This window comes from Cricetulus griseus, chromosome 4 (genome assembly GCF_003668045.3).
Source record: "Cricetulus griseus strain 17A/GY chromosome 4, alternate assembly CriGri-PICRH-1.0, whole genome shotgun sequence".
In the NCBI taxonomy this organism is placed as follows: Eukaryota; Metazoa; Chordata; class Mammalia; order Rodentia; family Cricetidae; genus Cricetulus; species Cricetulus griseus.
The window spans coordinates 92,559,571-92,583,614 of NC_048597.1; the positions used below are offsets into that span (position 1 = coordinate 92,559,571).

Below are 24,044 nucleotides of genomic sequence, written 5' to 3' on the forward strand. Positions count from 1 at the left end.
GTTAATCCAGCGGGTGTACTTCCATCAACACCCCCATTATTTGGTACCAACTCCTTTTTACCATTAGAGGAGCAGAGGAAATTACAGATGGCTTTCCCAGTCTTTGATAGGGGAAAAGGCCATGCATGTTATTCAACACTTCTTGGAGGCCTGGAATGCCTGTGGCTTTAAAGCCTCATAAACATTGACGCTCGGGGCCATACTGCGGCCAAGCGTCACATCTCAAAACCTGAAAGGCCAAAGGAAATGCTAAAATAGAAAGATATCTTAACTGGTCTTTGGAGAGGCCCGGATCCTATTCTCATAAGATCCAGGGGAGCTATATGTGTTTTCCCACAGGATGAAGAGAATCCCCTATGGATCCCAGAAAGACTCACACAAAGAGCCCCTTCGGACCTTCAAAAGTTAAAACTCCACCCTCTCCCCGGGAGTTGAGAGCCGCTATTATTATCCAGATTAACTCCTGTCCTTGACGGAGAGATTGTCATCGCTTAAGGGGTGGGGATGGGATTGTTTGGTGCAGCCCTTTGCTGCGGATTGATGTTGCTTCTCTGGCTGGTCTGTAGGCTCAAGGCTCAAACTAAGAGAGACAAGATGGTTATCGCCCAAGCGCTTGTAGCTTTAAAACAAGGGGCTTCCACTGATATTTGGCTAACTATGCTTAAGCAATAGGCCGCCGGCCAGACAGCTCTTGCACACCCGGAGCCTAGGCTCATTGCACAGGGTAGAGTGTCTGGTTTGAGCAGCCCATGAGGGATGTTGAGCAAGGCATCGCACAGAGAGTTGCCCAGTATGCAGGCTTCTCTGGGAGGCATGTTGTCCTGCATAAGGGTTGCCTGCCCGAGTCTCCCTTTCCCAGAAAAACGGCAGAGGACAGGTCGAGAGCGCTTCGGGTCAAGCTAACAGCCTGATGGCGACTCTTGTACACAGTCTTAATGTTTGATTGGGAAGGTACAACCTCTGCCTCTATCCCTCAACATATGGGTGACCTATTTGCTTGTAAAAATATAAAGCCTTATCATTAATTAATAAAAAAAGGGGGATATGTAGGGAGCTGTCCCTGCATTCTCCATTACAATGATGGTGCCTGCAGGCACTGAATGTAAATTATTTCGCAGGCGCTGGGTAATTTTCCATTTCCTTGATCTCTGCCTATCCCGTGGCTCATATGGCCTGAGGAGCTGAAGCCATTCATAGGGTGACACGTCCCAGGCGGGGCTGCCAGCCTTTATTAGGGGACGGGATTCTTGGCTCGGGGTCTCCGGTCTGGTAAGCTTATGCTCTCCTCTCTCAAGACGCATTAAAGCTTTCCTGCAGAAGGATCCGAGTGTCCTGTGTGATTCTTGCCGGCGAGAATATAGCGCGGGACACCCGTGCCAGGCTTGGTGAAGGGCAGGGCTTTGGGGGAGCGCCACCTTGACATAGCACATCATATCATATTGTCACAAACTCAGCACTACACTGACTTTGCAGCAAGGGACCTGTGCTGGTCAAGGTTTTGTCAACTTGTGGGAAGTGGGAACCACAATTGGGAAAATATCCCCATCACACTGGCCTGTAGACAAACATATGGGGCATTTTCTTGATTAACAATTGATTTGAAGGGCCCAGCCCACCACAGATCCTACCAAGGGTGGTGTCACCCCTGGGCTGGTGGTCTTGGGTGTACAAGAAAGCATGCTGAGGACACCATGGGGATAAAGCCAGTAAGCAATGCTCCTCTGTGGCCTCTGCATCCACTCCTGCCTCCAGGTCCTGCCCTAAGTTCCCTCAATGTTGCATTGTGACCTGAGAGTTGTATGATGAAGTAAATAAACCCTTTCCTCCCCAAGCTGCTTTTGGTCATGATGTTTATCAGAGTGATAGGAAGCAAATGAGAACAAATGTCCGATTCGTGACACCAGCAGCTGGAGGGGTTCTCAAATTGTCCCCCATGTGTAGAGGACATAAAGGTCTCTGGACAGACAGTCACAGCAGCACTTAGGAAACTGACCAGGAGAGTGGGGACCTGAGGGGACAGAGGCAGGGCCAACCTCTTGAACTGAAGTGGGGAAGGCAGGGAAGCCATAGAGGGTAGTGAGATCGACAGTTGTCCCAAAGCTACTGGGGGGAGGAGAAAATACACCAACTTCCTTCTTCTCCTACCTGGAGGCCACCTGAGTAGACCCCTGTTTCTGAGCTGGTCCCAAGTCAGACAGGACCCACAGACAAACCTGTGGGTCCAGCCACAGTTCTGTGGGTTTCACACGAGTAACACAAACACACAAACACATCCGATGGCTCAGGTTACGTGACCACTGCCGTGGATGACCTGTCCCTCCACAGTTGTGCTTTACACACGTGCGTGTTTTCCAGGCTGGAACCTCTGTGGTCTGGTACTCCATGACAAGCATTGATACATCTTGGGAACATCTCACCACATCAATATTCTTCAAGGCTCAAGACTATCTTAAAACAGCCTGATGAATATATTGCCTGGGAGCTACAGTCGACTTATCCCACAGTGAAAACAAAGCCCAGGAGATAACACACATACACACACACACACACACACACACACACACACACACACACACACCACAGAATTCACAGAAGTGACAGGAGCTGTGCTATTCAAAGTGACTGGCTAAGGGTTCAGTTGAGTGTCCTTGGAGTGAAGCCAGTACCCTTCCATGCCATTACCTAGGGAGCGATGGCATTTTCGTGGTATTCCAGAGGGCCAAGAGCTCTTCAGTCTTGATCACAAATGTATCACATCTATAGTTCACACAAGGCAGTGCCTTCTGCCCACAGGTTAGACACACTCCCAAAGGCTATTTGGCTGATGAGTTTCAAAGTCAGCACTAAGACACTCCAGGGAGTCTCAGCGGTGACCTGGTCAGGCCAGTAGTGACCTTCTTTCTTCCCAAATTAACAAGAGACTGGTCATTTCCTGTCCAGCTCCAAGATAGGAGTTACCTAGCTGATCCCTGACCATGGACTTAGACAGTCTTGCAGCTGTGGCTTGTGGTTCTGGTTTAAGGTGACATGCACCACAAGGGCCTCTCCGCACATCTCCACAGAACAGGGGGGCAGGGCTCAAGGTAGGAGCCATTGTTCCCAGAAAGGAACTCAAGTCATCCTGTAGGCAGATTGATAGATGTTATGGTTTTCCACAGGATGAACTGTGGCAAACTACACCCAGGGCCAGTGATTGGTGATATGGACTGACTGTGGCATACCACACCCACGGCCAGCTGTTCTTCCTATTGAGTAACTGTGATGCCATCCCCAGGGATGGTGACTGGTAACATGGACTCACTGTGACATACCACACTCAAGGCTGGTGACTGATAATATGGACTGATGGTGATACCATACCCAGGGCCAATGAACAGAGACTTAGAGCAATGTAACATCTCACATGGGAAACCACTTCAACTGTTCCTGAAGATGTTACCCAGAGGGCTCCATATAGTGTTGCAAACTCTCACTACCACAATAAGTATGAAGAGACAAAGCAAATGCTGGTGTTTTACCCAGTGTCCAGGTCTCACTGGCTTCATTTTGTGCAGCTGTGCACAGTAGGAAACCGATTAACTTCTTTGAAGGTCTTACACACTTAGCAGAGAACGTAGTTAATAAGCAGCTATGAACAGAAAGGGACCTTCTCCTAGGGACTGTTCTCTTCATCCCATTTCACCCAAACCCTGGAAGAAACAGTTCCTGAGCTGGCCATTCCTAGGTACAAGTGTTTGCCTCTAAGACTCCATTTTCCAAACTGCTATGAATAGAAAGGGATTAAAAAAAAAAAAAACCAGCAAATCACCTTCTCCCCAAAGCAGTTTTAAAACACAACTTGATGTGTATAAAAGAGAGGGAAAGACTGCTGTGCTGGTGTGTATTTTGTACACGGAGGCCACTAAGACAGAAAGGGATGGCGCAGAACAAGAAGGCTAAAGTGTGCTGGGCATCCCTGGTCCCTAGGGGACCGTGCTGGCTTGAGAAGGAATCTATCTGCCTTGCTTACAGGGTGGACAAGGCTGGCTCTGAAACAAGATCAGCATCTTGAGGGAGTGACAGGAGCTCATTCTCTGAAATGTTGGGTAGTCAGCCTGGGGCACAGCACTCTCAGTGCCTCCTGAGGAAGTATAGGAGATCAATCTCTGGCAAGCCCCCCTTGATGTGTTATAAAACTCATGTGCACGCCTCGGTTGAGGACAGTCCAAGCCAGAGAAATGAGACATCAGCCTCCTGCTGCTGCTTGTAGGAGCTCAGTTTTATTGTTTCAACAACACAAAAGGCTGCCGTCTCTTTAAATAATAAACTATACACGAAGATCACAAGGAGCAGTAATACAAATGGTTTCCATGGGAACACACATACAGATTCAATAAATAATATAAAATGCTTTTTTTTGTGCTAAAATAGAACTCTTGTCTTGTAGTTACAGGTCCATCCATCTCTGTAACAGAAAAAGCCAGGTCTGCTATCACTTAGAACATAGAAAAATATAATTTAACAATTGAACTAAAAAAAAAAAAAAGGCCAGTGTGTTGCGTTTATAATCCACATGCATTACATACAACCAATGGGCATGTAAACAACCAAGGAAACAAACAAACAAAAATCACAGTTAATGATTGGAATGATTGCTCCACTCCTACCCACCATCAAAGACATTTTACCTCTATGGCAAAATGAAAAGGGAAGGAAGGGTAGGTATTTGTTTGCCGAAGGACTCTGATGCTGGGGACCTACCTCTATGCTATGGGTTTGAATTAACTATGAGAAAGTCTTTGTTCTTCATGAAGGGTGAACACTTTGAACCCACTTCCTGTGGGGTCTCTGTTTTTAAGAACGGCTATTTTAGATGTGTGGGTTCCACACATCTCAGGGACATAGCGCCTCCCTGTTGCTGGTAGGAGTGGTAACACCTGTTTTGTGTCATAAAACCACAACTCCTAGTCTGTTAGTTACTTATTTCTAAGGCAGGGTTTCACTACATAGCCCAGGCTGTCCTGGGACTTGCCATCCTCCTGTCTCAGTGTCTTGAACACTAGGGCTGAGGGATATGAGAGGCTGTGCTCAGTTCTCTCTTATTCTTTAAGGAAAGCAAATCAACAAGGAAAACCCTAACATCCATCACAACTAAGGAGATGAGGCTTACAGCTGAGACTTCTTCATTCCATGGCAAAAGACAAATGAAAAGGAGACCTGAATAAAGCAATCATATTAACGAAAATATGAGCAATTAAGACTTTCAAGTAAACCTCAGTCAGGAAAAGAAAGGGTCTTGTTTTTCTAATTTTTGAAATTTTAAGTTATGAAAGTTCAAAGTGGATATGGAGTTAAACGTGCAGAAAGGCCTGTTTTGTCATCCTGGAGTTCCCTAGAACAAAACTGGATACCTCCTGCACCCTGGCAGCACATTCAATAACAGTGACCAGGAGGACACTGTCTCTGTCTGCCTGGGCTACAAAGCATTCAGTGTCAGGTGACAGACTCAGTGTCCAGGGATGTATCACTGATGAGGGACCTTCCTGGGAATGTCCAGTGAAGAGCAAATGGCAGCTTCATGAGGGAAGCAACTCGGCCTCGGGAACAAAGCAACCAAGCCTTGCAGTCATTGCTTGGGAATTCCCAGGGGATCTCCCACCAGCAGCCATCATTCCTTCCTTGGTATTCTGTCATGTCAGGAGAATGGTTTCCATCAGTCAACCAAGCAAACCTTCTCCACCTGATCACACCACAGATTCTCCATGGCATCCACTGGCTTCTCAGGGATCTGAAATGGCCCAGCTCCTGTCCTGGGGAGCCCTGGCCCTTCGCCACACTGTCCACTGGTGAACAATTGGAGCTAGTGGGGCCTCAGAACAGCTGCTTCTAATAGACACATGGCTGAGGTCAAGGGGCTACTCAAGCTAAATCTTATTAGTTGGCTAACAGGCTTCCCACCCTCCACGCACAATGGGGATTAAACTCAGAACAGTGGATATTCAAGACAAGAGCTTTGCCCCAGAGCTACCACCACAGCCCTTGGTGTTCTGAAGGCAGGGGCTTGCTATGTAGTACAGGTTAGCCTCAAACTCACAAGCCTCCTGCCTCTGCCAATCAAGGCTGGGCTCATAAGACTCCTGCATCAAGTCTGCCCGATGATGTCTTTTTTCAAAAGGATGTCGTCTCTCCCCAGTAGGCCATCATCCACATTCCATTGCTGGTTTTACAGTTTCTAACATCAGCCAATAAGACCATCCTTGTGCAGGCCCCTGCATCAACAGTGAGACAGGTTCCTATTAACCATGACAGGGAGGCAATTTCTACAGGCTTTGCTGAAAAAAAAAATCATGCTTCCCATGGCCTGGAGGCATGAGTGGGGGGCCCCAAGGGCAAGAGGATATTTTAGGTTAAAAAAATAAACAAACCGGGCCTTGCCAAAGGTGTGTGTCACATAGCTGCTTTAAAATGATCCGATGCTCTTGTTTTATGAAACCCAGGCTTCTCAGAACTTGATTGTATAAAAAACAGCATCACCTGGAACATCTTGGATCATGTTAAGAACTCTGCCCCCAAAGCTGGAATAAGGAGAACACACAGGTTTGTTCTGTTAATGGTACAAGAAGCACCTGGCATCTAGGGATCCACCAACATGACAGAAAACTCTCAAACAGCCACACATGGCAAACTCAGCTGGTGAACTCCTTCCACCCTGTGGGCCCATGATACCCTCTCACCTCGTGCTTGGGTGGAAAGACCTGATGACCCTTCATCTGCCCATGTAAATCTTGAGGACTATGGCAAGGGCCATTGTCCCTCCCTCTCAGCTGTGTCCTCATGAGGGAAATGGGGTTGAGGAGATAGAAAGGTTTACTTGGAGTAAGTCTGAGGCAGGGGGACTCTTAGGAGACCCATCCCCACACACAAACACAGCTCCTTTTTAAAAGAGAAGGAGCCTTAAAATTGACTCTGCTAAAACAATAACACATGATGTCTGAAAGTCTGCCTTATTATTATGCAGGTACAAGATCAGTGATCCTGTGTCATCTTCTAAAACCCTTTGGTATAGCTATCACCCCAATACAAGATTTAGTCTGGCTAGTCCAACACCTGCAGGGGTCAAGCCACCATCCCGCTGGGGAGGGGCCAGAGATGCAGCCCCCATCCCTGCAGGTCTGATAGAGCTTGTGTGAGCTGCCCGTGCCAGTCACACCCATACAAAAACATCAGTATTTAACTACGTGTGCCTGTGTGCAATCAAATCTGAACACTAGTCCCATTAGTTAATCCAGCAAGCAGGGTGCCATGCTAGGTTGCAGCCATATTCCCACACTGGAGGCAGTGAACAGTGGCACATGTATGTGAACTCAAACCCTGAATGGGCACCGAGACCCACAGCTCACCCACACACCTGCAGGGTAACAGATACATTATCTTCCAAACTCTCAAAAGATAGTTGCGGTTTAAAAATCAATCAATAAACACCTTATTTTCCCAGCACATAAACATGGGAATATGCACTGGGTACTGTTAGAAAGATCCAGGACAGAATTCAAAGAGTTTCCATGCCAGGTTTCTTTATGTGCTCAGCAGTTCATCTAATGACTGTAACACAGCCCCTAAACAAGTAACTAGACAAGTCCACAGGGATTTTCAAGGACTTCTGTTTCAGTGTGGTGGCACAGGGACCCAGAATTTACTCAGGGCAACAGTGGAGGACATAACCTTTAGGGGAAGGGTGCTGGGCAAACTGCAGCCCCCATCAGAACAACCCGGTGCACAGTGCATTAATGACAGAAGGATGAGGGTCATGCCAGGGTACACAGGAGACCCCTGGAGGCTGTCACCCATCATTGTGAGTTCATTATAAATTATACTGAAGGGCAAGGCAGCAACTCTTTTTCTGCCTTGGGCACATCCTTGGATATGCTTCCCAGGCCAGGCAGAAGGAGCAGGACTCTGTCATAGACCTGCCCAGCATGGAGACCCCAAGCTTGTATACTCACTGCTCAATGGGTTACCTTCATCCTGCTTGACTTGAAGTTCTGGGGCATCTCCTCTGGTCGTGTTGACCAGAAGTGGCCATGATGGATGCCGTGGTGATTCCTCAAGAGGACATTCCTACCTCTGCCCTCTGACTGCCATCCCTGGAGCAGAGCTGTCAGAGAGGCAGGCAGTGAACACGGTACTCGGTGCTACCTCATCTCCTCTGAGACAGCCAGGGTCTATCCCTGACCTACAGAGACCCTAGGCTACTGTACCTCCCCTAGGATTTGGAGCCACAACCCCCAAACTTCAGGCACACACCAGGATACATCAGTGCCTAGGACAGGCTACTGCAGCCTTGGACACTATGGTCCCATCCTGGATATGCTCGATGCCAGACATGAAAATTTGAGTGGTAAGGCTCATTTCATGTTCTGAGTCCATGGATACCAAAGTAAGTGGGTGTGCAGAAAAAACTCCTTCTGCTTCTCCAGTAATTTCACGTGTGGACAGGCTAGCCCAGGGGATGTCCCAACTCCTGCAGGGCCATCTTGGTGTCATGGGCATCCCCAGCCTGGAGCAGCCCAGTACTCAGAACCACTGTGTCTCAGCTCCGCGTGGCTCCACTCCACTCCTGGGCTGAATCCTGGGCTGAAGAGCCGGGGCCCCTCCTGCAGGCCCTGCTGCTCTGTGGTTCAGATGCCGCTGCTATTTCTGTGACACAGCGGTGGCTTGGAGAGCTCCAGGATTGTGGTTCGGGGTTTGTTGAGGAACTTGGGGGTGCGGCGCAGCAGCCTCTGGGCCTCAGTGAAGGTGCATGTCAACTCCTTCAGCCACTGTGCAAACTCAGGGTCACTCTGCACAGAGACACAGGCAGGAATTGGGACCAGTCCACCATCTGCCAACAATATCTACAAATGACTAAGGTCCCTGGAGCCTGAAAGAGGACACACCTGTCGGTCCTGAGCCTTGCTTCTTTCTACCTTCAAGTCCCCTGGAACCTGGTGAGACACTCCAGATAGTGGAAAAGCCACTCTGGGCTCTCCCAGTGGTTTTCCTGTGCCTTATCTACTGCCTTAATCTAATTGGGGATTTTCTCTGGGTCCTAAAACCACAGACCATAGAATAATAATAAGGAAGAGGAGGTTCTGATGCTGTAGAACACCCTCTCACATGTCTACGGTAGTTTTGAAGCTCTTGTGTACACCTGTAACCCCAGCACTGGGGAAGCCAAGTCAGCAGAGTCCTGAGTTTCAGGCCAGCCTGGACTACATAGCAACAAACTAAAGGGTGTCCTTGTCCTACCAGTTTCTTTCCCTCTGCCCTGTAAAATACATGTGTGCACACACCTCAGTACACCAAGGGAAAGTGTTCCAAGATAAAACTTGAGCTACAGTACAACTCAGACAAAAACAAAGACAATCCCCGTCCGGGCCCCTCCTATCAGAAAAGTCCTTTTGGAATCTCAGCAATAAGAGAAATAAATTAGCTGGAAGATCAGACTCCAGACCCCATCTGGCCCAGGGCAGTCCCCAGACTCAACCATCACATCATTGCACTCTCTCCTCTGCTAACACTTGGATGTGACTTGATTTACCTAAACCTCACTCACCACACAGTCTGTGTGATTGGCAAGGAGAAGCTTGGGGACCTGGTGAGAGTCCTTGGAATATGCCCATCCCTGTCTGTTTTTATTCTGGAGAAGGTCAATAAAAACTCACCTCGCATTGCAGGACAAACTGCTTCCCTCCTTTTATTCTGAATAAAATGCATTTTCTATCTTTAATCTGGGTCTCTTCCACAGACAGGATCTGATCCATGGTCAGTAAATTTTGCTAAATACAATGGAAAAGTTAACAATTACTTTGTTCCTTGGAGATCTCTTGGAGTAAATTAAAGAGTGCATTTCCAAAAGCAAATGACATTTTCTTTCTTTCTCAGCTGATAGTCTAGAAGTGAGGAGAATGGCTACAAAGGACACAAAAACAAGCTCAAAGTAACCAGGGAAGCAACTCTTCTGTGAAGGCCCACAGCCCAGCCCATCTTTCTGGATTACAGTGTTGGTCTGGGCAGCTGTGAATGTGCAGGGCCACACTGCAGGAGCATCTGCTGCTGTCCAGCCATCAGCAGGAGAATGGTGAGCATTGGTGGCTGACAGCTAAGGCATGGATGGTTTAAAAGACCTAAATTCAGGTGGTACTCTTACAAGATCCTTACAGCAGATCTAGTGTGACGGCTCCCCAGGAGGCCACAGCATAGTTATAGGAGGTGGTGTTTGTTTGTTTGTTTGTTTGTTTATATTTTAGAAAAACTCCACAGGAATCTGGAGTAAAAAACATCTTGAGAAACTCCCCCCTGCTCTGTCTCTGTTCACTCTTATAGTTCTATTTCCTGGATTGTCTAGCTTCACACAGAATGCTCAATGTCAAATAAATAAATAAATAAATAAATAAACAAACAAATAAAAGATACATTGTTGCAGCCACGACAGTTTGCTTTGGTCTGACACAGCCAGGCTTGTGAGGATTGCCAGCCCAGCCCCCAGGAAGATACTTCAATACCTGCCAGCACAGAGCTGCATCTTGAGGCACCCACAGAACACCCGATTTAGCTCATCAAACCTTAGAGGTTTAATTTCAAAGAGCCTTGTGGCACAGGAAAGTGACCACAGACTATCGCCATCATTCATATTGCCTCAGACTTCACTAGCAGTTCTCAAAAACCATGACTTGAAGTCAAGACAGAAGAGCTGAGCCTCCTGCTCAGGTCTTCTGCCTCTGGGAGGCTACTGAATCCCTATTTTTGCCTCCTAATACACAAACCATGTCCTGACCCCGGTACCAGGGCCACACTCACAGTGATAAGCCCTGCCCTGCCTCACTGCCACCAGGCACCGTCCACCTAGGTGGGCTCCTTCCAGGGCCTCTCACATGCCGGGTGTTCAATGAAAGCAGCCTGCCTTGTCCCTTTGCTAACATTAGTTTGAGAAAGGGTCTGGGAGACTAAGATTCACCTAGATTCCAGTAGACTGCAGACAGCCTGGGTTGGCATCCTAGCCACCCTAAGCAGATCTCACGGGGTTTCATCTGCTCTGACTTGGGGCGAGACCAAAATAGCATAGACAGACCTGGGTCAACAGCCCTCCCCACCCACAATAGACTGGCTGTGCCCTTGGGTGCCCTGAATTCCTCTCAGTAAATCCAGGGCTGGACCCTGGAAGCTACCAAACCATTTGAGTTTTGTTTATGGCACCTGGCCTCAGTGTGCCTTAATCATGGGAGCTGTGAGCCTTTCTGTGTCTCCCACTTCACAAATGTGGAAACTGAGGCCCAGAGAGGCACCTTGGCGTATCCTGAGGCCCAAGAGCAATGAGTTGGGATCTACCTCTCCTGCTCTGCTCTTCTCCCATCCTACCATTCCCAGCTACAGCCTCCACTGAACCCCCTGAGGCTGCTGGACTTGGGACTCTGTCTTTCAAATGACACCTGCATCTCATTCCAGGAAGGGACTTGACATGGACACTTAAAAGTTAGACCACAGCAACCCTTGTTTCCTCCACACAAGAGACACGCCACAGAACTCACCCGTGAGTCGCCCTCTCCTCTCCACTCTAGTCTGTTGGGGAAGAGGTAGAAGTAGCGCCTCTGCCACTGTGTGAGGAAGGGGTTTCCCAGCTTCAGCATGAACCCGTGCATGATGCAATCCTTCCCCAGGGCATAATCTGAGGGCGAAGACACAGTGTCACTCAGGTCCTGAGCCAACGCCACTAATGACATGAGCTCTAGGGCTGGAGAGGCGGGTACATGTCTCTACAAAAGCAACTAATTTTAAACACCGTGATCCCAGCTTTTGGACACACAGGACTGGGATGTGGGAGCTCAGAAGGTTCCAGGCTGTGTTAAATCCATCTTTCTTGGCATTTGAAACTGTAGCATCTCCTGGCAACTCTGACTGGGCAAAATTTTGTTCCCAAACTACTAAATAAGACTATTTGCCGGGCGTTAGTGGCGCTCGCCTTCAATCCCAGCACTTGGGAGGCAGAGGCAGGCGGATCTCTATGAGTTGGAGACCAGCCTGGTCTACAAGAGCAAGTTCCAGGACAGGTTCCAAAGCTACACAGAGAAATTTTGTCTCAAAAAAACAAAACCAAACAAAAAGACTGTTTAATCACGAATTCTCTCCAAAGACCCATTGCCACTGGAGGGAACTGTCTCACTGTCTCTCAATCTGCTTCTGTCCTGCGAATGACTCTGATGCCAGGTGGCAGTTACAGTGGGCTCATCCTCGGCTCACTGCCCGTGAAGACGGCAGAAGATTCACACTGACTGAGTCTCTAACAGGGTGATGTTACACAACACCCATTAAAAGCTTTGGAAATCATGTTAAAATCACTCACTCATCCGTCAATCTACCCATGATGCCACTGGGGACGGGAGCTAGGCATTGGTCTTTTGGCGGGTCCACTGAGGAACAACAATAAAAGAGATTAAAAATCTGCCTGCCCTTGGGAATGTACAATCTGGAGACAGTCAGACCACCCTCAAAAGGGTCCACATATCATGCCCCTGAGATGGAGAAAAAGCAAAAGATAGCGGAGTGGAGGGTAGGGCCCACAGAGCTGCCTTTCTGACATGGGCTTGCATTTCCCAGCAGTTAAAACACATGTTACTTACTGCCTTTGTCTCAGACACGGGTGCCTGCACTGTACATTTCTGTCACGGAAACATCACTGTGCCTGTTCTGGACTCTGCAATGTTCCATCTCCAAGGACTAAAATTCAAGGCTGCCCCCCCCCAAACTTCTGGGACAGGGAGACCCCAGAACTCAGATAGCACTGCCTCCCCTAGTGTGTACTTCCACCTACTGGAGGCTTCGAGAAACTCAGCTCAGCCCTTCCAGTTCACATACAACCCAAGTCTGGCATGCTCTTTCCTATGCCAGGAAGCACTTGATGTCACTAAGCCACACAGCCTTTTACCTTCCTCCTGACCAAGTTGCTTATTTTTAGCCCTCTTCCTGGCCTCGATTTTATCTGTATCGGCATTGACGGCATCGTAGATGGTCTCCACCACTTCCTGCTGCCAGCGCTCGGAGATCACCAGTGGGAAGTTCTTATAGAGGTCCTGATCACAGTCCAACAGCTGGGTATGTAAGGAAAGAGGGGGGGTGTGCTTTAGTGCCTTCCACAGCCACACTAGGGAAGACTTCACCTTGGCCAAGGAACCCTTACCATGACCACATTCAGGAGGGGAGCCACATAGCAACACTCCACTCTCACAGTCTTTACTGTCCTGAAACCCACAGCCACACCAGGGAAGGCTTCACCTTGGCCCCAGGCCAGGCAGCCTGAACCTGATCTTCAATAATGCTAGGGTACTTTTGACAATGAAACTAAGCATATGCTGACTTTTAATATTGTGTTTGTGTGAATGTGAATGGGGTGTGTGTGTGTTCCTGTGTGTGGACATGTGTATAGGGGTGCATGTGTGTAGCTGAGTGTGTGTGTGTTTGTGTGTGTGTGTGTGTGTGTGTGTGTGTAGGCCAGAGGTTGTTATTAGTGTCTTTCTCTATCACCTTATGTTTATATATTTATATGTGGGGGGGGGAGGGGGACAGTCTCTCTCACCAAGCCTGGAGCTTACTGACTGACAAGACCAGGCTTCCTCTTGCCCCTGCTCCTCTTCACTTCCCAGTGCTGGGCTTTGAGTGTTTTTACTTACGTGCTAGGGTTTTGAACTCAGGTGCTCATGTGCAGCACCCCCCACCCACCCAGTCCCTCACACTGATTTTATTTAGAGATAGAGACTCTGACAGCCAAGTAGCCTTTCAACCATGGGCACTGTGTTTATAAAACACAAGGGTCTACACAGTGTTCAAATTCTGATAAGGGAGAAAAGTCAGGGCCTCTGACCTGCCTCCCTCAAATGATCTAAAGGAGTGAGCTTGCCGCAGGCTGGAGCAGCCAGCATCTCCTGATTCACTTACCGCCATGACCAGAAGGACGTTTTATCTAAGTGGCATGGAGTGCGGGCACCCCAGCCTCTGAGGGCTGCAGAACAGGGTGCACACTTCACAACAGCACTTTTCTTTTACTTGTACATCTTTGTCCCACCCTCTAAGGTAGGTAGGTGTCCCTGGGAATCCAGGAAAGATGGTGACTTTGCTACCACTCAAACCCAGAGACTCTGGCTCTACCGAGTTACCCTTGCTCACAGCTGCCTCCTGTCCCTGCCTCATCTTCCTCCAGCCTCTGCCTTCACTATGTCCCCAACACTCCCAGTCTGAGTGTCCCTGTGACAGCTGACTCAGCCACAGAACCTGCCCATCCTCTTTCCAGGCAGCAGGTGTGGTTGGCATGCAGAACCATGGCCTGCTGCTGGAGGGAGAGCTTTTAGGTGAGAAAGTGAGCAACTGCCTTTGGTGGTGGGGGGGGGAGACTGGAGCAGCAGAGAAGAACCAGGGGCAGATGACAGGCTGGCAGGCCAGTGGTGACCCGCTGACTTAGCAGTTTAAAGACAGTAATTTTCCTCATGACTCACTCCCTGTGAGTATGTCTTGTCTCAGCTTGGAAAAATAGAGTCACGCACCAAAGTCTAAAAAATGCAAGGGATGCTAAGACCACCCTTGATCAACATGTGCAAAGAGATTCATGCTGTTTGCATGCTCCCTCCTGACACATGCAGACCTGAGACCAGTGGTTCTCAACCTTCCTAGTGCTGGGATCCTTAAATACAGTTCCTCATGTCCTGGTGACCCCCGCAACCATAACATGTTTGTGTTGCTACTTCATAACTGTAATTTTGCTACTGCTATGAATCATCACATAAATATCTGATATGCAGATGGTCTTAAGAGAACCCTGTGAAAGGGTCACTTGACTCCCAAAGAGGTCGAGCCCCACAGGTTGAGAACAAGCTCTGGGCTTAGAAGTATGAAAATCGTGGATTCTTTTGCTCTGAGTGGAATGTGTTTGAATCAGTTTTCACTCCTGCCTCAGATGCAAGTTGGAGTTCAACTGCAAATACCACACATTATAACAATGCAAGCACTGTGCCATCCATCAAAGTGAAATGATCAGTGGTGCTGGGGATGGGGAGAAAGCTTCGGCTATTGCTGCTGAACCTAAGTGTGCAATTCTAAAACTATCACCAAGTGTAATGGGTTCTTGTCTCCACAAGCCAGGAAGGGTGGAGTGGCCAGTTATCTCAGCATTGGGAGGCTGAGGAAGACCTAGGGTTCAAGGCCTGCTGGGCTGCAGAGAGTGCAGGGGATGGGGGTGTAGCTCGGGGGCAGAGTGCTCATCTAGCATGTGCAAGGGCTCCAGTCGATCCCCAGGCCCCTCCACACACAGCAAATATTAGTAGAAATCCTACACCCAGAAGTGTGCATACCTTAATGCCTTTGGTGTCCTCTTCATCAAATGAGCCAATATCAAAAGCGTCTGCAGCGTTGACCTCTCCCCGGGGAGGGATTAGGGGTGGCGGGTACTAGAAGATCCAACAAGTAGATAGGGTCCAGTTATCAGCTGCCCTGTGTGCCCCCAGCCCAAGATAACACTCTATAAAAAGAACACAGCCCAGCCTTCAGAAAGCAAGTGTCCAGAGAGTGCGGCCCACCCAGAGCCTCACACTGCAAGCCCTTATGAGTGCTGGCTTCCCAGGGTATCTGAACATGGCAGGGTGGGCAGGCAGTCCCTCCTCCCCATGGAAACTCCTACCATGCTTCAGCTGGGCTTCACACAGAAACACGTTTAAAAAAATTCAACCAAAGAGAGAATACAACAAAGCTTAAAATAAGGGGAAGGGGTAGCATGTGACTCCATGGGTAAGGATCCAGCTCTAGCATAAAACAAAAGTTTAAAAAATTTAAAAACCAGGAAAGGGAGGTATGGGGGCCAGAAAACATACATGCTCAAGTCAGATGTTCCTTGCATATTGAAGTCTGACTCTACACACGTCTCAATTAGCCAGACAACTACTGCACTGTGCCTTCTCACTGTGCCTTCCATTAATTTGTTGGGATGATAGAGCCAAAATTTTTATACAGTTGCCCCTCAGCACCCGCAGAGAACCTTTCTGGGCCATCTCTTGGCTATAAGGTCCACCGAGGAGCAGGTCCCTGATATACAACAGCAAGGGTTTGCGCAGAACCTGCTTACATCCTCTATAGACTTTAATCTCTAGGTGATAGCACAAATGCTCTTGCAAATCGCAGTCAGTCTGTGTCGTTTTGACACCAGGAGTCCATGTGTGCTCAGTACACCAGTGGTTTTGTTTTTTGTGTGTTTTTCTTGCATATTTTCTATCCATGGTTGATTGAACCACTATCTGGCCTGTGTGAGGAAAATGAGGAAGAGGAGCCTCCCCAATGGGAGTCCTCTACATGGTGATGAGTCCAGGCAGAACATTAGACACAGCAGGTTGGGGTGGGGACCATGGAGGGACAAAGTCCCTCTCCCTCCCTCTTTCATGGACACATAGTAAGAAAGCAGCAAGTTATTTTCAGAGCACACAGAAAATGCTTCGGAGATTGGAGGCACCAACTCTGGACCTGGGAAGATGTCCCATTTGCCCAGATGGATCCAGCATCAGAGAGACGGACAGATAGATCTCAGAGGGCCTAGAGGGATACCTTCCGTAAGTAAACATGCTGCCAGTCAATGCCCTTGAAGAAGATGTGTTCCTTCACCTCTTGTGCCCTGGGGAAGAGGAGAGAGGGAGACAGAGGTCAGATGGGAAATGTGGCAGGTGCTGTGCTAAACTGTCTCCCAGTAAGAACCCACAGGGAACATTCCAGCTCCTTAAGAAACCAATTGCAGGCTGGAAAATGGCTCAGGGGCTAAAGCATCTCATGACGCATAACCACGAGGACCTGAGTTTGGATCCCTGGCTTCCATGTAAATGCTGAGCTGGCATGGTAGCAAGAGGCAGAGAGGAAATGTCCTGGGCATGTGGCTAGCTAGACTAGTCCATTCGGTAAGCTCTGGGGAGGGACCTGCCCCAGTATACAAGGTAGAGAGCAAGCAAAGAAGACACCGATCAGTCTTGGGTCCACACACACTGGCGCACGCGTGCACACACATACACACACACGTGCACAAGTGCACACACTCACATGCACATACATGCACATATGTGCATACCCATGATTTTGCACACACACACTCACATGCACACACATACACACTTGCACAGATGGGCAAACACAGACACACATGTGCACCCATGAGAGAGCACTCATGTGCACATGCACCCCACATTCTCTCTCTCTCTCTCTCTCTCTCTCTCTCTCTCTCTCTCTCTCTCTCTCTCTCCCTTCCTCCCTCCCTCCCTCTCCCTCCCTCTCTCAGGGACACATAGTAAGAAAGCAGCAAATTATTTTCAGAGCACACAGAAAATGCTTTGGAGATTGGAGGCACCAACTCTGGACCTGGGAAGATGTCCCATTTGCCCAGATGGATCCTGCAGCTTGAGAGAGCCTGGCAGTCCCCACAGATGCACACATGTACATCCATGTCGTGTGGCTACACATGACAACACAATCTGAAGAAGAGTGATGCCGAAGAGCTTTAAAAAAAACAAAAAACAAAACCAGAAGAGTTGGAGATCTAAGTGGTCAGAGAGGATAAACTAAGGAATCAAAGGAGAGAGACAGCTAACACACAATACCAGGAGCATGGAGGATCATCCTGCCAACCCTAGGGAGACTGCTAAGAGAAACGTGATGGGCTGAGGGAGACTGCACACATCTCTTGAGCTGAGGAGTACCAGCCCTGGAGAAGCCCCAGGCATCCAGAGAAGCTCTGACAGCATAAAGTCACAGCCTCAGAGCTTCAGGCACCTCTGCCCAGCTGTGACAGCCAGCTGGTTTGAGGGGGAAGTATTCCCACCTCATCCCCTCTCTAAGGGGCTACTTGGGAACAGACTGAAGCTAAAAGTTGGGGGCCCAGGAAAGTGGAGATCTCTGGTCAGGTAAACAGCAGACCCAGAAAACTCCAGTGCCACAGGGGATGGTGAAAGGGAGAAACAGAGGCCACACCTGGTTTTCACAGGACTTGGTAGGAAAAAAACGAAAACCCCACAATCATATTCTCTTCTCTCTCTCTCTCTCTCTCTCTCTCTCTCTCTCTCTCTCTCTTTCTCCTCCCTTCCTCTCCCATCCTCTCACAAGCCCCTGTTAGAATACTGGTTTCCCAGATGGCAATACTATGTTTGAAGGTTGGAGTCTATAACAAATGTGGCCCTTCCCACACCCTCATGGAGGACTGACCCACTGTGCTTTGACTGATAGCCATGACAGGCTGTCACCTCTGAAACCAGAAGTAGACATCTCCTCCCCAGGGCATTTCTGTCTGGTCTTGTAAGGGTGACAGTATGGACAGCAAATGCCCAGTGTAACCTCACCCTTGTGTGACCACACCCCATGTGACCCCACCCTGTATGACCATGCCCCAGTAGATGCTGAGGGCTTGGATATGTTAGACCAGTCTTTTCTTTGGAGAGGAGACCCTGAAAGATGGCCTACCCGCCTCCACAGCAGCCCAGCCGCTGGCTCACATCCCGCCGGAGCAAACCCTCCAAGAGGGACCTCAGCTCAGGTGAGAAGGCGTCTGGAAGCTGCACATTCTGGGGAGAGAAGAGACGAATTTCAAAGGCCCATCCTAAGGTGGTGGCCTCAAACCCAACCAGAGGTCAAGGCTGCTCCTTGGGTAAGTGAAGATCTAAAACTGACTTCATAACAGGTTATCATTGAACCTAAAATGGTTACTGATTGGTTTTGGAATCCTTCAGCAGGTTGGAAGACCTGAAGAGCAAGTGGTCCTCACCTCTGCTACAAGGGATCCTCTCCCCATTTATTTGAAGGCCATGTCTGCTCCCTGTTTGCCATATCTTTCTTATTCTGTTCATTTGCAAATCTCACCATTTGCCCTGGAGTTCTGTTTTGAGTCTTTTTTTCCCCTTCAAAATTTCCCCTAGGAATGGTTTTAACTTCATGTATTAATTTAAACTATACACATTTTATGTTATATATATATATATATATATATATATAATACTTTATATATGTTATTATATAATATTCTGTGGCTTTTATCTGTACTCATGGTTGCTTGTATCCATATCTATAGATCAAGAATGCATGGTTGTTCAAATGGGCATGGGTACATCTGTGCCACGGGGCCCATCCTTAGTCCTCTTACCACTGTCAGAGTCATGCGGTCTATCTCGTGCTTGTCTTTGGTTTTATGCTGTCTGAAGGGGCTGTGGCTGCAGATATAAAAGAAAGTTCTATTAAAACATGGCATTGGCTAATGTAATACATGCACTGACTAATTTTTGGGTAAAATATAATACACAGAAATTCAAAGATCATAAACATTTCACCATTTCTGGAAACAAAACCTAGCCACAGAATAGACCTGGTCCCGGAGAAGCCAGACACTTCTCACTTTTGGTCTTCTCTGTAGTGACTTATGGCAGTAAGACAGGCTTCTCCAGTTAAACGGCACCAGCAGCAGACAGGCACCAGGCAGTCACGCTCAGGAAGGCATGAGGGACGCAGTAGCTGCAATGCCAATCTAACTCCTAAAACAGCCCTATGGCCTGTGTTGCACCAATGAGTCCTCTCAGAGTGTGCATTAGCCTAGAAGCCAGGGTGCACACCACGACACAGCCTTGGTGACAAGGACTGCACTAGCAGGCCCAATCCTGCTTTACCCGGGATGAGTCAGGAAAGCTGGGGTCCCTGTGACCTGACTGCTCACACAAACCTTCAGCATCCACATCTACATCTAGACAATAGGTGGTGGCAGCAGACAGTAGGTGAGAATAGGGGGGTCAGTAGTAAGGTATCAGAGCCCAGTCACACTTGGTAAGCGATGAGAAGGATTCCTCTTGGCTAAGTTATTCACTTATTTAACATATTTATTCTTACTTTTCAAGCTATTATTTTCATATAGAGCCACACCAGGCCATTGTCAGCCTTCTCTCTCTCTCCTTGCACCCCTTTCGGTTTCTCCCTGCTTCCCCTTCTCTCCCCAAGCTCTCCTCTTTTCTTCGCTCTGTTCCACAGTGTCCATACTCTCCTATAACCCACACATATGATTTTTATGTCTCTCTAAAATCTGGGACCACAAGTGACAGGACACACGTGATAGTTGTCTTTCTGAGACTGACTCAGTTTGCTTTATATGATTGGCTCCAGAGCAGCTGTTTTACTATGAACAGCTTAACTTTGTTTTCCTTTATGGCTGCAAATAATTCTGCATTGTCTTCATCCATGCCTCTGTTGGGGGATGCCTCGGCTGCTTTAGTGAGCATGGGTCAGCAAGTGTCTTCGAAGTTTTACATAAACATCCAGTAGTTCTATGCGGTATAACACACACATGTACACATACATACACGCATGTGGGTATTGGGGAGGGTCTATGTAGCCCAAGCTGTCCTTAAACTCACTTCCATCCTCCCACCTTTGTTTCTAGGGTGCTGGGATTTCAAAGGTGAGCCACATGTTTTGTGTCTTTGAAAGTCTGCAGAAGCTAGCTTTCACGGGAAACCTTACTGTTAAGTGGTATTTTGAATATGCAAATTAGAACCCATGGCCTAGTGATGTATTTAAAATTGAGAAAGGACTAGCTAGGACTTGGGTTTCCTTACAGAGAGCCATGCCTTTGATGACCAGGCCTTTTTATAAGGTATGTGAGACATAAGCTGAAGCGAGACACTCTGGAAAACATTCCTAGGCCAACTCTGCCAATTGCAGCAGTACATGGAACCTGTGATCAAGGCAACTCTAAAGGAGTGAGTCCCAACCACACCTGTCCTAGGCTGCCCCATCCTGCTGCAGGGAAGCGTTTTGGTCTCAGACTCCTTCCTTCTCCCTCTGTACAAGAGAGGGCGCCCCAGCATCGTGGTGAGTGACCAAAGCAATCCATCACCATCTCCTAAAAGAACTAATTTGAACAAAAGATTCAAACAAGGCAAATTGGCACTAACCAAGGATATGAGACAGTCTTTGAACAGATTTGATTGGAAATATTCTTTTCACCGAGTTTCCAAGGAGAAGGAATGTGCAGTTACTGCACTCAAAGAGGAAACAGAAGCCAGGCCATGGTGGTGTGACAGCAAGGGAGGTAGAAGAGCAGAGGGTTCAAAGCCATCCTCAGCTATGCAAGAATTCCAGACAAGCATAGACTACATGAGACACCGTCAAATAAATACATAAAATAATAAAAACCCCAAAACACGGAAGACAGTGTCTGCTTGCTCCTGGCGACACTGTGCCTTGGGTCACTGTACTTCTTCTCCGACAGCCCTCTTTGTACACATCCACAGAATATCAGCATATTGTGGTTCAGGCAGATGGATGCCAAATCAGTGCCATTCTCTCCGGTTACTACCCTGCTGCATCCTTGTGTTTCTCAAGGTTTAAGGGGTTGGAGAGGACATTGGACTTAAGTGTATGCTCACAAATGTGTGTGCAAAGCCAGTGGCCTCCATTCAGTCCTTGACCTCTGACACAGTCTGAAGGTCAATCCCCGAGGTCCTGCTGAAATATAACTGTGGTGTGTGGAGGTGGGGCCTTTAAATAGTGAGGTCAGGAGGGCTCTAATCCCAGGAAGGCATTAAGGCCAGTCAGAAATGTGAGTCTAGTTTCTGGGACTCTCCTTGCTCCCATCTCCTGCTCTCTCACAGTACCCTTGCCCCTTCCTGTAAGGACACCATAGGAAGTCGTTCAAGCTGCTAACCGAACTCCTGGCTTCCAGGACCAAATACATTCTGCCCATTATAAACCACTGGGGGAGGGGTGAGGCGTGATTCTGTTTCAGCCGCACAAAACAGTGGGAGAGAGCGCCCATCCTACCTACAACAACCCTTCATGCATCCCTAGGGCCATAGACCACCTTTACAAGTTCAGTGGGACTATATCTGACTTAGCAAGGCATTATCGGAAGCTGCATCCCAGCTCTTCAACCCTGCCCGTTTTGTCAGGGACACTTGGAGCTCCACGCACACGAGCTGCCAAATGGAGTCTTGATTACTCTTTGTGAACCAAGTCTGGGACTTGGCTTTCTATTTTGGAAAATGTTAAAGAAAAAGCCTCAGATAGTAACATCTCCATTTTGAGCAGGACAAGTGGCACTCACAGACCTTGTGATGGCAGCTGTCCCCTGATGCAGGCTCTGTAAATAGGTACCCAGTTCCTGGCTGTCATCAGCCTAGAGTGCAGGGAACATGTTCCCCAGCACTGGGTGGATTTTGACTACACAGAGCCTACATCCTGAGAGAAAGCATGGCAGTCTTCATTAAGATAGTACAAGGCTGGGCATATCCCCTACACCTGCCAGGAAACTGAAGAAGCCCATACACTCCTACACCAGACACTTCAAATCCACAGGGTTGGCACTGAGCCCAAACCAATATGATGACACGTGATTAAACATGCTCACAACTTAAATTTGGAATGCAAGAAAGATTGTATGTCACATCAAATATGCCTTTGGAGTTTGAGCCAATAACTGTGAAACATCTATGTAAATGGCTCCTTTTCTCCCGAGGAAAAAGCCAATAGCCCCCGGTAGCACCTAACCCTGCACCCAGGCCTCTGCCCAGGCTCTATCCTGATGGAAGACATATATTGGGGAGGGGCCTCCCCCAGAAGAAGAGTTCTTGATTCCCACAATTTTTCGGGGGACAGGGAATCTCCTATGTGCTTGGATACCTGAGTAGCGCCCATGCTCCCTAAGCTATGACAACCAAAACTGTCTCCAGGGAGTGCTGAGCATCCCTGGAGATTGCAGCCAAGTGTTGCTGGTTGTCTGGCTGCAGCTGCCCTAGGATGGGATGGGCTACCCCCAGGAATGCAGCATGCCTCTAGGCCCAAGCTCTGCCCACTCAGTGTCCTGCTCCACCCACTTTCTCTTCTCAGGGCCAATGAACAGCAGCTTCAGGGGCCTCTAAACCACATGTGACCACGTTCACAAGACACAAAGCAATGCTGAGTCTCCCCATGTGCAGTTTCATGAGTGGCATTTACTGTCATTTATAGCTTGGGGAAGGATGGTTCCCAGCCTAGTTCCTCCTCCTTTAATTAAAAAATCCCCTAATTTTTATTTTATGTATATGGATGTCTGCCTGAATCTATCAGTGAACCATGTGCCTGCAGTGCCAGCAGAGGCCAGAGGAAGGAGTCAGAGTTCCTGGAAGTGGAGTTACAGAAGGCTGTGAGCTGCTGCATGGCTGCTGGGAATCAAGCCTGGGTCCTCTGAAGAGCAGAGAGTGGCCATCACCCTGAGCCACCCCTCCAGTCTTAGTTCCTCCTTCTGAAGACCTGCCTTGGGGCCTCACTCATGAAATGTGACCTTGGTTCCTCCTGAAGCACTGCTGACTGTGCCCTCCCAAGAGAGAAACGCCACCCTTCCATATCCACAGGATGTCCCTGCACCTTCTAGCTGACTCTACCGTACCACCGTGTCCCTCACACCCCTTCCAGCCGCAGTTCAGGCATTTCTCTGTCCCTCTGACACTACTGGTCGCCTCTGGAAGCATCTAACTGCAGGTTAAAAACCTTCACCTGACACCAGGAAACAAGGCCATGTGCCACAGCACACATGGAGGTCCTCCCAGGTCTCTGTTGCTTCCTCCAACACACTGGTTACCACTCATTGGGCCAATAGCAAGCTGCACCTATTCCCACAACATGTTTCCCATCCTGAGAGCCCCATCTCCCACACAAAGTCACCCCACTCAGCCAAGCCCGAAGTGGGTCCTCCATTTCTGTGCTTCCCAGCACTCAATCCTCTGGGGAGCCTCCCCTCTCTTGCCTTCCTTCTCCCCTCCTCCCACAGCCCTCCTCCTCCTCTGTATCAGGCAAAGGCCCTTATGTGCCTTAAGTACTCAATAAATGTTTATCAAGCTCAAATCGCCGGAGTCGGAACTCATTTCCTGTTCTTTGCTTGTAGTGCCACACCGCTCCCTGGAAGGGCTTTTGAGTAAGCACTGGGGTGGGGGAAGTCTGAAAGCTGAATCTCAGTGGAAAGGATGCATCAAAGCCCATTTGCCATACAGGCCAAGACTCCTCTC

The 24,044-nt window shown here is 48.6% G+C and overlaps 1 protein-coding gene across 1 annotated transcript in view; it reads right to left on the reverse strand.

Moving 5' to 3' along the window:
• Window positions 1-8,657: 8,657 nt before the first annotated feature.
• The window catches only part of LOC100761290 (beta-adrenergic receptor kinase 2), an 89,246-nt gene continuing 73,859 nt past the window's right edge, over window positions 8,658-24,044 (reverse strand). The window contains exons 14-21 of the mRNA XM_027415948.2: window positions 19,163-19,229; window positions 18,487-18,587; window positions 16,594-16,660; window positions 15,354-15,449; window positions 12,941-13,103; window positions 11,547-11,683; window positions 9,684-9,797; window positions 8,658-8,819 (exon numbers count right to left, since the gene is read on the reverse strand). Coding sequence (XP_027271749.1) covers window positions 8,658-8,819; window positions 9,684-9,797; window positions 11,547-11,683; window positions 12,941-13,103; window positions 15,354-15,449; window positions 16,594-16,660; window positions 18,487-18,587; window positions 19,163-19,229 — 907 coding nt within the window. The remainder of the gene's footprint in view (window positions 8,820-9,683; window positions 9,798-11,546; window positions 11,684-12,940; window positions 13,104-15,353; window positions 15,450-16,593; window positions 16,661-18,486; window positions 18,588-19,162; window positions 19,230-24,044) is intronic.